A 14,225-nucleotide genomic window follows, 5' to 3' on the forward strand; every position below is an offset into this window, starting at 1 on the left:
ATTGGAAACATGGTTCTTTCGAATATGGATCATATTCTATGTACTATTAACACCAGATCTGTGGTGTTGTTACAAATCAGGAATATTTAAAACACCCCCCCCAACACACACACCCATACACCCCACAACCAAACTTGCATCCTGAAAACTAAAATGCCATTTCTTTCAAATTATTTTCTTAAGGACTGTTTCCAGTGGTAGTATTACCCAAATTGTGAATTTGTCAACTCACAATACAGTGTTTTCTGTGCCACCATTCTCTGGGTTGGGAGAACACATTTGGGTCTCATATCTGCAGGGGGATATTTGTTGATGGCACCTGGAGAGAGAGTGGGTGGTTAGTCTAAATTTTACCCTTCCACATTCTATCACCCAAAGTCAGTTCATCTTTTCCTGTGGTTGGAGGTGTTTCCAAGAGCAAGTTAATTTTATAACGGACTCAGCAAAATATGAACCTTCTGACTTTGCAATACCTTGTTGGCAAAGTCAGTGAGATATAGCAGTGATTGAGTCAAAAATTTTCATGCTCTGTGTGTCACAGGCTTGCAATATAATTCAAAGATATCTCTTAATCCCTTATGACATCTGGTTCTCTCACTCTAAAAGGAAGATATTTCTAGAAGACAGCATTAACTATTGAAATTGGCTGCCCTATTTATCTTGAGGTTGGAAGAAGGCATCATTTTTTTGCAAGTGACAAGCTTGCCACTAAATATAAATCCTGAGTGCCAAGATGCTGACAGTTCCATGAGCCCTGGGCTTTATGAGTGCCAGAAAATCTGCATCTCTCTGATTCCCCATTAAACTTGCAGGAGCTACAGACAACCATTCAGGGTGGCCTCTGTCACACTCCTAATTCCCGGCACAGGCCCGGACTTGCTTGATGCTACAAGATCTTAGGTTTGCTACTATAATCATGTCTGGAATTACAGTACATGGACAGAGGCTGGGAAGCCTCTCTCAAATGCCTACTGTGAAAAAACTCCCTTAAACCCCTTGCCTGGCTGTCGCTGAGCCAGCTGTCTGAGACAGAGGCTCTAGAAGAGATTTGTCCCCATGGCTCTTAAGAATTCAAGTCAGAAGCAAAGTTGATTTACAGTGACAAGATGAAACAGAAGTCCTTGGAGTGGGTGGAGGGTGGTGGCAGTGGGGTATTATTTATTACAGTGATACCACTGTAATACTTTATTAAAGCTTTAGTAATTGATGTATCATTTAATGGATAAGAGCACAGCTCTGGGGTCAGAATGCATAGGATTGAGTCTAGAATTTGCCAACTATTAACTGTCAGATTTTGAGCAGTTGATTTAATGTCTGTGAACCTCAGTTTTCTCACTTGTAAAATGGGGATAGTACTACTTTCCTTAGAGGGCTGTCCTGAGGATTAAATGATACAATCCTTTAAAAAACTTGGCACATAGTAAACACAGATTAGGGTTAAAAGACACTTTTCACTTTCTGGCAAAGACCCTGACAGTGGGACAGCAGAGCTCAAGGTCACTAGGACCTGGGATTTTCTCTGTGGTTTTCTCATTGCCTCCTACTGACACCTAGACTCCACCACTCTTGACTGAAGTGAGAATCATGTTACTAAGTCAACTGGTGTATTGTGCAAAGAGGTATCTATTGGAAAAGCAACAGAAGAGAAAAACTTTAATGACTTACGTCTGATTGAATGAACAAATGGCTTGACAAATTTGACGACATAGTTCAAATCTGGCTTGTGGGTTCGGCCAAGCTGGACTAAGTGATGATCCAGTGGGTGGCTGGCTAATTCTTCTAATTCCTTGTCATTGTGTAGAGGACCAAAGGAAAACACAAATATGGAGTAGCCCTGACACTTGGCTCTCAGAGATACATTTCTTAAGACTCCCCTGTCTAAAGGGTTGGTTTCACCAGCAGATATAACAAAGATAACTTTGTTTTTCCTCAGGTTGGGGGTTCCTACAAAGACATTGTCAATTGTCCACTGTAGGGCATGGCCAATAAAAACATCTCCATTGAGCTGTTGAAGGGAGTCTTGGAGATGATGTTTCATTTGGTGTATATTGTTATAAGTAACCAAATCAAATTCTAGGTAGATGGGGCTTTCTTCTGTGTTGGGCATATAGCCTGGAGGAGAGTAGGTCAGGACTGCCACTCTGTCTCCCAAGGTGGAGATCAGTGGATCTGGGGCCAAGTGAAAGTAATCAAGCACTGAGGTTATAAAAGCTTTCACTTCCTGAAACTCATCATTTCCTATTCTTTGGGAAGCATCTATGAGAAAAGCCACATCCATGTAATATTCTTGAAGAGAGACATCTCTGAGTTCATAAGTAAGACCTGGTTCTTCTTTTCTGCCATGGCTTTCCTGTCCTGCAATAGAATAACTCAAGTCACTACTTTTAGTAGAAGGGAAACCTTGAAACTCCTAGCCAAGAATGGCAATACACAGCATGAGGTGTTGTCATACTTCATTCTCACACCCATGGCATATGTTACTAATCAATATCAGTACTTGTTCCCAGATGCATTCTCTAAGTACATCTCTACACAGTATGCGGAGAGCCATTACCACTTGACAGGTATTCTCACATGTGAAGAAACCTATTTGCTACCCCATCTTTGATCTTTGTCAAAGGATTGATGGATCCTCCAGCTATTTTCGTATGCGAGGTGAAAAACATACAGCGATTTTTAGTGCACCCTACATGGTTACAAAATTTGGAGTGCATACTGCATGAGATTTCATTATATGTAATGACCCTAAGAGAGAAGTAAATATGTCAAAGTCACATTTATTGATGACATCTTTATATACATGCTTAAAATATGCACCATAGTATGATGTCATGAGAAGTAGTATAAATGCTGACTTTAGAATCCAAATTCTGTGTAAGACATGACATACTTTAAGACCTTGGTACTCAAAGTACCAGTCCTCAAACAGCTTATTGGCCCATGACAAGATAAGAAACTTGCACCATGATATAAGTCAACTACATCACTAAGCACACAAATTATTTCATCTGATTTTATTTTATTTATTTATTTTTTGTATCAAGACCTTCTCAAGGAAGGAAACAATGCCCCAGTTACACTCTGATGCTACCTTCTTATCTTGTTGGAGGCCAGCACTTCAAGTGGCTCTGCTCCAAAGGGTCATGAAGCCATGTCTACAATCATAGGGACGATGGCTGGTTGGTAAGGTCACAACAGGAAATGGCAGCTCAGAAAGACAGGAGGACATGGTCAATGTTCATTTTTTTCTATGAAAGAAGTATGTTTGTGGACCTAATCAAGCAAGAAGTAGATTCCTAATTGGCAAAAACTTATTACTGTCCAATTGTGCTTGGCCCATTATTCATGCTTTGCATCTATTACTTTATTTAATCCTCACAGCAACCACACTCACAAATGAATTGATTAACCTGTATAAATGCCACAAAAATTTAATATTGAAATAGAATGCAGAAAAACAACACCACGGATAACGTTATTAACAAGGCAAATACTATCAGATGACTTCTGAATGCTCAATGATCTCTGCATTCCTGGGGTCAACTCCACATTATGTTTTTTTACCTATTGTAGGATTTTCTTCTGACAAATACAATTTTTATATATTTAAAGTGTACAACGTTCTTCAAAAAGTATACAAATAAGAAATGCTAGAGAGGGTGTGGAGAAAAAGGAACCCTCCTACATTGTCAGTGGGAATGTAAATGGGTGCAGCCATTATGGAGAACAGTATGGAAGTTCTTTAAAAAACTAAACATAGAAATACCATATGATCCAGTGATCCTACTCCTGGGCATATATCTGGAGAAAACTATAATTTAAAAGGATACATGCACCCCAATGTTCATAGCGGCACTATTTACAGTAACCAAGACATGGAAGCAACCTAAGTGTCCATTGATGGATGGATAAAGAAGATATGTTATATATACACAATAGAACAGTAATCAGCCATGAAAAAAGAATAAAATAATGCCACTTGCAGCAACATGGATGGATCTAGAGATGATCATACTTAGTGAAGTAAGTCAGACAGAGAAAGACAAACATCATATGATATTGCTTATATGTGGAATCTAAAAAAAATGATACAAATGAACTTATTTACAAAAGCAGAAATAGACTCACAGACACAGAAAAGAAACTTATGGTTACCAAAGGGGAAAGGGAGGGGGAAGGGATAAATTAGGAGTTTGGGATTAACATATACACACTACTATATGTAAAATAGATAACCAACAAGACCTACTGTATAGCACAGGGAACTATACTCAATATCTTGTAATAACCTATACTAGAAAAGGATTTTTAAAAGAATATATAGATATACATATATATGTATGTATAACTGAATTACTTTGATGTACACCTGAAGCTAACACAACATTGTGAATCAACTATATTCCAATAAAAAATTTTAAAAATTGAATAAAATAATAACAAAGTGTACAATGTTTTGATATAAGTATACCTTGTATAATGATTGCCACATCAAGCTAATATTGTTGGATTTGATTTGCTAACATTTTGTTTAGAATTTTTGCATTTATGTTCTCGAGGAATGTTGGTCTGTAGGTTCCTTTTCTTGTAATGTATTTGTCTGGTTTTGGCCTCAAAGAATGAGTTTGGAAGCATTCCTTCCTATTTAATATTCTGGAAGAGTTTATGCAGAATTGGTATTATTTCTTCCTTAAATGTTTTGTTGAAGCCACCAGTGAAGTCATCTGGGCTTGGAGTTTTCTTTATGGAAAGTTTTGAACTACAAATTCGATTTCTTTAATAGGTTTAGGAATATTTAGGTTACTTCTCCTTGAGTGAGGCTTGGTAATTCATGCATTGCAACTAATTTGCCTATTTCACCTAAAATGTCTAACTTATAGGCAAAAACTGTTTATAATATTCCCTGATTATCCTTTTAATATCTGTAGAATATTTCTCCTCTCTCATTCCTGATATTGGTAATTTGTGTTTTCTCTTTTTTACTGGTGAGTTTGACTATGGGTTTATCAATTTAATTGATCTTATCAAAAAAACACTTCTGGTTTTATTGATTTTCTCTTTTCTATTTCATTGAGTTCTGCTTTAATTTTATTACTTCCTTTCTTCTCCTTACCTTAGGTTTAACTTGTTCTTCTTTTTCTAATTTCTTAAGATGAAAGTTGAGGTCATTGATTTGAAACCTTTCTTCTTTATCAGTATAGGCATTTAATGCTATGAATGACATCCTAAGTACTGCTTTAGAGGAATCTTACAAATTCTAGTATATTGTGATTTTATTTTCATTCATTTCAAAATACTTGCTAATTTCCCCTTTGGTTTTTTCTTTGACCATGGATTATTTAGAAGTGCTTTATTTAGTTTCCAAATACTTGGGGATTTTTCAAAGATCTTCTTACTATTGATTTCAACTTAATTCTGTTTTGGTCAGAGGATATATTTGGAATGATTTGAAACCTTACAAATTTTGAGAATTGTTTTATGGTCTACAGTATGGTCTATCTTGGTAAATGTTTCACATGTACTTGAAAAGAATGTGTATTTGCTATTTTGTGTGCAGTGTTCTATTAATATCAATTAGGTCAAATTAACTGATACTGTTGTTCAGGCCTATGATATTCCTGCTGATTTTCTGTCTATTCTTTTGTCAGTTATTGAGAGAGGTATTGAAACCCACTGAGGGTCTTTTTTTTTTTTAAGTCTTTATTCTCCTTGAGTTTTATTTTGGATAATTTCTATGGCTATATCTTCAAGGTCACTAGTCTTTTCTTTTACCAAATCTAATTTCCCATTAATCCCATCCAGTGTATTGTTCATCCTAGGCACTGCAGCTTTCATCTCTACAAATTCTATTTAATTTTTTTTTTTTTTACATTTTCCATGTCTCAACTTTTTAACATATGGAGTATAGTTACAATAACTGTTTTAATTTCTTTGTTAATTCTAACATCTTTGTCAGTTCTGATTTGGTTTTCAGTGATTGTGCTTTTTTGATGATGGGTTCTTTCTGCTTTTTATGCCAGACATTATGAAATTTGCCTTGTTGGATATGGGATAGTTTTATATTCTTATAAATATCCATATGATTTGTTTTGGGAGGCAGTCAAGTTACATGAAAATGGTTTGATCTTTTTGGGACTTGCTGTTATGATTTGTTAGGTATGTCCAGAGTGTTACTTAATTTAAGGCTACTTATTCCCCACTACTGAAGCAAGATCTTCCTGAATTTTCTTCCCAGTACTCTATGAATTATGAGTTTTTCCAGTCTCTCTGGCGGTAACAGGCACTATCTCTGGCCCTGTGAGCAATGGGCATTATCCTCTAATCCTTTCAGAAGAATGTTCCCCCATGCTCGGGTCATTTCCTCAATGCTCATGCTATCAGCACTCTGATGAATGATGAAGAGGCATCCTCTTCAGAGCTCTGGGTGTCTCTCTCTGCACAGCTCTTTCCTCTCTGGTGTTCTGTCCTGTGAATTCTTACCACCTTGGTCTTCCTAGACTCTCAGCTCTGTTTCCTCATCTCAAGGAGTGCGCTGGGTTCCACCTGAATTCCCCTTCCTGAACCATGGTCTGGAAACTCTCTTTTGGCAGTAAGCAGGAGAAATCACAGGGTTCATCTCATTGGTTTCTCATCTCTCAGGGATCATTTTATTTCCTGAAGTCCAGTGTCCTGACAATTGTTGTTCCATTTCATATATATATATATATATATATATATATATATATATATATATTCTTTCAGTTATTTCAATTGGTAGGTAAATCCAGTTCCTCTTACTTCACCTTGGGCATTTCTAATACATGAGAACTAACCATCTTGTTTGAGATATTCCTATGTTCTCTCCCTTCTTACAAAGGACTAAGAACTGGTCATTAATGTACCAGACTATTCCTTTATTAATACATTCATAGTTATTGAACAGGATGTTACATTTCATGAGCTGTTTGAAATCTATGCACCTCCAATCCTCCATCAAGAACCTAGTTTCAAATTCTTAGAATTTTTGATAAATATCAAGATTCTTAATTGCTAAATATAAAACTGGAAGTGCAGACAAAAGCATAAATATATTTGTCTATGCAATGGGTGCTATATAATATACTTTAGCCCTAAAATACTGCCCAAACCTCTTCTAGAGTTCTTGGCAATAGTGTATCAGGATGTGTGAAGATTAGTTAAATGGACATTTCTTTCCTTTTGAGTTTACAATCCTGGAATTTATTAATCATTACCTGCTCTGCCACCAGGATCTCCATTTTTGTTTTTTAAAAAAGGCCAATCAACACACTTTGTTAAAACATAAGGAAAAGCATTTCATAAATGTTCTGGTAGAAGAGGAAGGGGTAGAAATGAAAACAGAGAAATTACAACTGATATCACAGAGACACAAAACATCATAAGATTCTACAATCAATAGTTACATGTCATACATACTACTATATATAAAATAGATAACTAATAAAGACCTACTATATCACACAGGGAACTCTACTCAATACTCTGAAATGACCTATATGGAAAAAGAATCTAAAAAAAGAGTGGATATATGTATATGTATAACTGATTCACTTTGCTGTACAGAAGAAAGTAACACAACATTGTAAATCAACTATACTCCTATAAAAATTAAAGAAAAAACCCAGTTACATGTCAACAAATTAGACAACATAGAAGAAATGGATAAATTTCTAGAAACATACAATCTTCCAAGACAGAATCAGAAAAAAATACACAGTCTGAACAGAGTGGTCACTAGTAGTAAAATTGAATTAGTAATCAAAAAGCTCCCAGCAAACAAATGTCAGAACTGATTAGGTTCATGGGGGAATTCTACCAAACATACAACAAAGTGCTAATACCTATCCTTCTCAAACTATTCCAAAAAATTGAAGAGGAGGGAACACTCCCAAATTCATTCCAGGAGGCCAAAATTACCCTGATACCAAAGCCAGAAAAAGACACTACAAAAAAAAAGAGAATTACAGGTCAATATCTCTGATGAATATACATGCAAAAATCCTCAACAAAATAGTAGCAAACCTAATTCAACAATATATAAAAAGGATCATACACCATGATCAAGTGGAATTTATGCCAGGAATGCAACAATGGTTCAATATTCACAAATCAATCAGTGTGATACACCACATTAACAAAAGGAAGGACAAAAATCACATGATCACCTCAATAGATGCAGAAAAAGCATTTGACAAAATTCAACATACACTCATGATAAAAACTTTATAGCACAGGGAACTATAAATATTTTGTAATAACCTATATGGGAAAAGAATCTGAAAAAATCTATATATATGTATACAACACACACACACACACACACACACACACACACACACACATAAGTGAATCAGTTTGATCTACACCTGAAAATAACACATTGTAAATCAACTATACTTCAATTAAAAAAAATAAATTAAAAGCAAACAAAACAAAATGAAGCAAAAAATGTGGATATGCAGGAAACATATCTTAACATAATAAAGGTCATTTATGACAAACCCACAGCTAACATCATATGCAACGATGAAAAGCTGAAAGGTTTTACTCTAAATTCAGGAACAAGACAAGGATACCCACTCTTGCCACTTCTATTTAACATAGTATTGGAAATCCTAGTGACAGTAATCAGACAAGAAAAAGAAATAAAAGGCATCCAAATTGGAAGGGAAGAAGTAAAATTATCTCAGTTTGTAGATGACAATATACTATATATGGAAAACTCTAAAGTCTCCACCAAAAAAACCATTAGAACTAATAAATGAATTCAGTAAAGTTGCATGATAAAAGATTAATACACAGAAATCTGTTGCTTTTCTATACACTAATAATGAACTATCAGAAAGAGAAAGCAAGAAACAATCGTGTTTAAAATCACATCAAAAAGAATAAAATACCTATAAATAAACTTAACCATGGAGGTGAAAGACCTATACATTGAAAACTATAAAACATTGTTGAATAAAGGAAATTAAAGATGATACAAATAAATGCAAAGATAGCCCATGTTCGTGGATTAGAAGAATTAATATTGTTAAAATGTCCACACTATCCAAAGCAATCTATGGATTTAAAGCAATCTCTACCAAAATATCTATGACATTTTTCACAAAACTAGAACAAATAATCCTAAAATTCATGTGAAACCACAAAAGAGCCTGAAGAGCCAAAGCAATATTGAGAAAAAAAGGACAAAGCTGGAGATACCACTATCCCAGACTTCAGACTATACTACAAAGCTACAATAATCAAAACAGCAAGCTACTGGCACAAAAACAGACACATAGATCAATGGAACAGAATAGAAAGCCCAGAAATAAACCCACATACTTATGGTTAATTAATCTACAACAGAGGAGGCAAGAATATACAATGGAGAAAAGAGCCTCTTCAATAAGTGGTACTGGGAAAACTGGACAGCTACATGTAAAGCAATGAAATTAGAAAATTTCCTCATACCATATACTAAAATAAACTCAAAATGGATTAAACGCTTCAATGTAAGACAGAAACCACAAAATTCCTACAAAAGAACATAGGCAAAACACTCTTTGACATAAATTGTAGCAATAATTTTTTGGATCTGGCTCCTAAGGCAAAGAAAAAAGAAAGCAAAAATAAAGAAATGGGACCTAATGAAACTTAAAAGCTTTTGCACAGCAAAGGAAACCATTGACAAAACAAAAATACAACTTACTGAATGGGAGAAGATATTTGCAAATGATATGACTGATAAGAGGTTAATATTCAACATATATAAAGGGCTTGTAGAACTTGTTATCAAAAAAACAACCCAATCGAAAAAAGAGCAGAAGACCTGAAGAGACCTTTTTACAAAGAAGACATACAGATGGCCAACAGGCACATGAAAAGATGATCAACTTTGCTAATCATCAGAGAAATACAGATCAAAACCACAGTGAGATATCACTTCACACCTCTCATAATAGCCATCATCAAAAAGTCAAAAATAACAAATGCTGGTGAGGATGTGAAGAAAAGAGAACCCTCCTACATTGTTGGTGGGAATGTAAATTGGTGCAGCCACTATGGAAAATGGTATGGAGGTTCCACACACAAAAGAACTAGAAACTGAACTACCATATTATCCAGCAATCCCACTCCTGGGTATGTATCTGAGGAAAGTGAAGACACTAATTTGAAAAGATACATTAGATTTTGTATGATACATGAGATTTTGTACACACCTCTCCATTTCACACTGCCAACCCAGGCCTGTCTGGTGAGGCCACTGGCCCAATGTTCATAGCAGCATTATTTACAATAGCCAAGATATGAAAGTAACTTAAGTGTCCACCATCTGATGAATGGATAAAGAAGATATTACACACACATACACACACACACACACACACACACACACACACAATGAAATATTACTCAGCCATAAAAAATGAATGAAATTTTGCCATTTGCAACAACATAAATGAACATGGAGGATACCATGCTTAGTGAAATAAGTCATACAAAGACAAATATTGTATGTTTTTACTTTTATGTGGAATCTAAAAAATAAAACAAATAAATGAATGTAATGAAACAAACTCACAGATACAGAGAACAAACCAGTGGTTACCAGTGAAGAGAGGAAAGGGGGGCAAGATAGAGGTAGGGGATTAAGAGGTACAAACTACTATGTATAAAGTAAATAAGCTACAAGGATAGATTGTACAGCACAGGGAATATAGCAAATATTTTATAATAACTTTAAATGAAATATAGTCTATAAAAATATTGAACCACTCTGTTGTACAACTGAAACTAATATAATATTGTAAATAAACTATACTTCATTAAAATAAGAGGAAGGGTTGACTTACCATGTTAGTAGAATATTTTTTCATACATTTCCCACACCAGAAATAGTACACTTTTTTTTCCAGTTTTCTCTTTATAAATGAGCAAAATCTCAATCCTTTTCCAAAGTACCCAGCAGAACTATTTTCTAAAGAGGTATATTTTACCTCTAAAATCTCTAAAAATAGGTTCTCTACCTATTACAGGATTAGCATGAGAATCAAAGAAGTTAAATGCTAAACTTTAAAATTCAGTCAAACACTAAATAATCACCTATGATTATTCTTCTTTGAGTCTAAATTATCTTATTAGGAAAGATTGGGCCTTTAAAAACATTTTCCTTCAAGAAAATCTGGCAGAAGTGTGGATAAATGTTACCCACAGCTCAGAGCAATGCTGTGTATTTTCTGGAAATGTCACCATGCCAAATTCTTATCTCCAACTCTGTGGGAGAATTTTCTCAGAATGGCAGAGGAGGAAGGGCTTGCTCACTTGTTATGACTTGAAGGGAATGAGGGATGCAGCTGGATTTCCAGGAAAGTGCCCCAGGGATTAGCCTAATTTCAGCTGAGATTTAAGCCACAGGGCCAGGTGTGCTCCAGTAACTTTTGGGAGAAGCGGAGGTGGAGAGGGAATTGAGGGAGATTGAGCCATCTGGACTGGGATTGCATATGCTGTGGAGCTATGGTATTTGTGAGAAATCTCAAGATATGCATGAGTTATCTTGTGGTCTGCCTTGGAATTTGTACAGGGGCCAAAATTAGCCATGTGTTCTCTATAGACAAGCTACATGGACAAATGTGGCTACTTTATATGTACATTTCTGTCCACAAGGACTGCAGCAGATATTTTTCAAGTTAACCTCTTTTATAAGACTTCCTATGAGTCTTGCAATGCTTTCTTTTTCAACTTTTCCATTTTCTCAGTATTGAATTGAGCGTCCAGGATGTTTCAGGTCTTGTGCTCAGCTCCATGCCTATCTCCTCTCATTTAATATTCCACACAGCACTATAAGGATAAAATTATCATTGTGCCCATTTTACAGATGAGCAAGCTGAGGCTTGGAGGGGGCAAATGACTTGGTCAAGAAAAGACAGCCTGTAAGTGGTAGAGGCAGGATTTGTACCCAGCTCTGTGTAACACCTTCAGAAGAACTGCTCATCAGATTTGAGGGTGGAACAGACACATTAAGGGACACATTAGCCCCCTTGCCAAAGGCCCAGGACCTGGTTTGAAGAACAAGGTTCTCAGTCAATGCTATTCTTAGTGATTGAAGCTACTAAGAAAGTTTTCTTCCAAAAGTAGACAAATAAAATTTGCAGTATTTTCTTCTCTAGGCATTATGGAACAGTGGTTATGAGCAGAACCTTAGGAGTTTGAGGTGAGTCTATACCATTTGTTAGCTCTGTGATTCTGAGTCTCTCCCATGCCTCTGTTACATTATCTAAAAAATTATAAAATTGTTATAATAAACTATAACCTTATAAGTTTTCTGAGAGAATTAAATAAAAATTTCACAGTGCCTAGCGTATCCTAAGCACTCTAAAATTATATTTTTTAGAAGGAAGAAAACTGAGAAAAGTCTCAGATATCTGAAAATCCTACCCATGATACTATATTCTGTAAACCAGAATTTCCAAAAAAATGCAAAGTCAGCTGATATTAGTGGAACACAATGGACATGCGTACAAGCTCATTCTGTTGCATTTACGCATACTTTAACTGCAGAGGAGTTGGAATGACTTACGCACCTCTCCATTTCACACTGCCAACCCAGGCCTGTCTGGTGAGGCCACTGGTCAAGCTCTAGGCTGGGGCACAAGTCTCTTATGGTCTCTTATGTGTCTCTGACTGTGTGTCATTGATTTTATGCCAAAGGGAAATAGAGACATATTTTTCAATCTCTTGTTTTGTTAGATGCGTTCCTCTCTCCACCGCTTGCCTGAACAAGTAGGAGTCACTGTTTAAAATCGACTTCATCATTTTCCCCAAAAACAGAATAAATATCTTTCTTGGCCTAGGCTTTTCTAGGTGGCACTTGGTCCAAACGACTCACTCTTGCCACCTATGTCACACTCTGAAACAACAATCTACAGAAAGGTACCAGCACACTGAGAAAAGTGATGCATGCCTTAGGAGTTATTTATACCCAGACCACATGGATCTTTGTTTTCTTAAAATTTTTATTGAAATGTAGATGATTTACAGTGTTGTGTTAATTTCAGGTGTACAGCAAAGTGATTCAGTTATACATATATATATTCTTTTTTAGATTCTTTTCCATTGTAGGTTATTACAAGATATTGAGTGTAGTTTCTTGTACTATACAGAAAGCCCTTGGTGTATATCTATTTTATATATAGCAGTGTGTATATTTTAATCACAAACTACTAATTTATCCCTCCCACTTTGGTAACCATAAGTTTGTTATCTATGTGTGTGAGTCTGTTTCTGTTTCATAAATATCATTTGTGTTGTATTTTAGAGTCTATATATGTGATATCATATAATACTTGTCTTTCACAGACTTATTTCACTTAGTATGATAATCTCTAGGTCCATCCATGTTGTTGCACATGGCATTATTTCATTATTTTTTATGGCTGAGCAATATTCCATTGTATATATACATCACATCTTCTTTATCCATTTATCTGTTGATCGACATTTAGGTTGTTTCCATGTCTTGCCTATTGTAAATAGTGGTATTTTGGTTTTGATGGTGTTAGTTTTTGCTCTGGCCTCTGGATGAGTTTATAAGCAATTTATAAGGCCAATCTATTCTGGTCTTATGTCTTCTAAATGAGTTATAAGCAGGAATTTCTAAAAATTAAATTAAAGAGACCTTCAATATGGCAGAGGAGTAAGATGTGGAGATCACCTTTCTCCCCACAAATACATCAAAAATACATCTACATGTGGAACAACTCCTACAAAACACCTACTGAATGCTGGCAGAAGACCTCAGACCTCACAAAAGGCAAGAAACTCCCCACGTACCTGGGTAGGGCAAAAGAAAAAAGAATAAACAGAGACAAAAGAATAGGGATGGGACCTGCACCTTTGGGAGGGAGCTGTGAAGGAGGAAAAGTTGCCACACACTAGGAAGACCCTTCACTGGCAGAGATGGGGGGTGGGCATGGGGGAAGCTTCAGAGCCATGGAGGAGAGTGCAGCAACAGGGGTGCAGGGGGCAAAGCGGAGAGATTCCTGCACAGAGGATTGGTGCCGACCAGCACTCACCAGCCTGAGAGGCTTGTCTGCTCACCCACCAGGGAAGGCGGGGGCTGGGAGCTGAGGCTCAGGCTTCGGAGGTCCGACCCCAGGAAGAGGATTGGGGTTGGCTGCATGAACACAGCCTGAAGGGGGCTAGTGTGCCACAGCTATCCA

General features: G+C 36.2%; 1 protein-coding gene across 1 annotated transcript in view; it reads right to left on the bottom strand.

The window, feature by feature from the left end:
* Positions 1–228: 228 nt before the first annotated feature.
* The window catches only part of COL6A5 (collagen type VI alpha 5 chain), a 154,968-nt gene continuing 140,971 nt past the window's right edge, over positions 229–14,225 (bottom strand). The window contains 3 exon segments of the mRNA XM_060011480.1: positions 229–275; positions 278–319; positions 1,666–2,355. Of these exon segments, the coding sequence (XP_059867463.1) occupies positions 229–275; positions 278–319; positions 1,666–2,355 (779 nt within the window).

Source organism: Delphinus delphis, chromosome 4 (assembly GCF_949987515.2).
Source record: "Delphinus delphis chromosome 4, mDelDel1.2, whole genome shotgun sequence".
NCBI classification, from domain to species: Eukaryota; Metazoa; Chordata; class Mammalia; order Artiodactyla; family Delphinidae; genus Delphinus; species Delphinus delphis.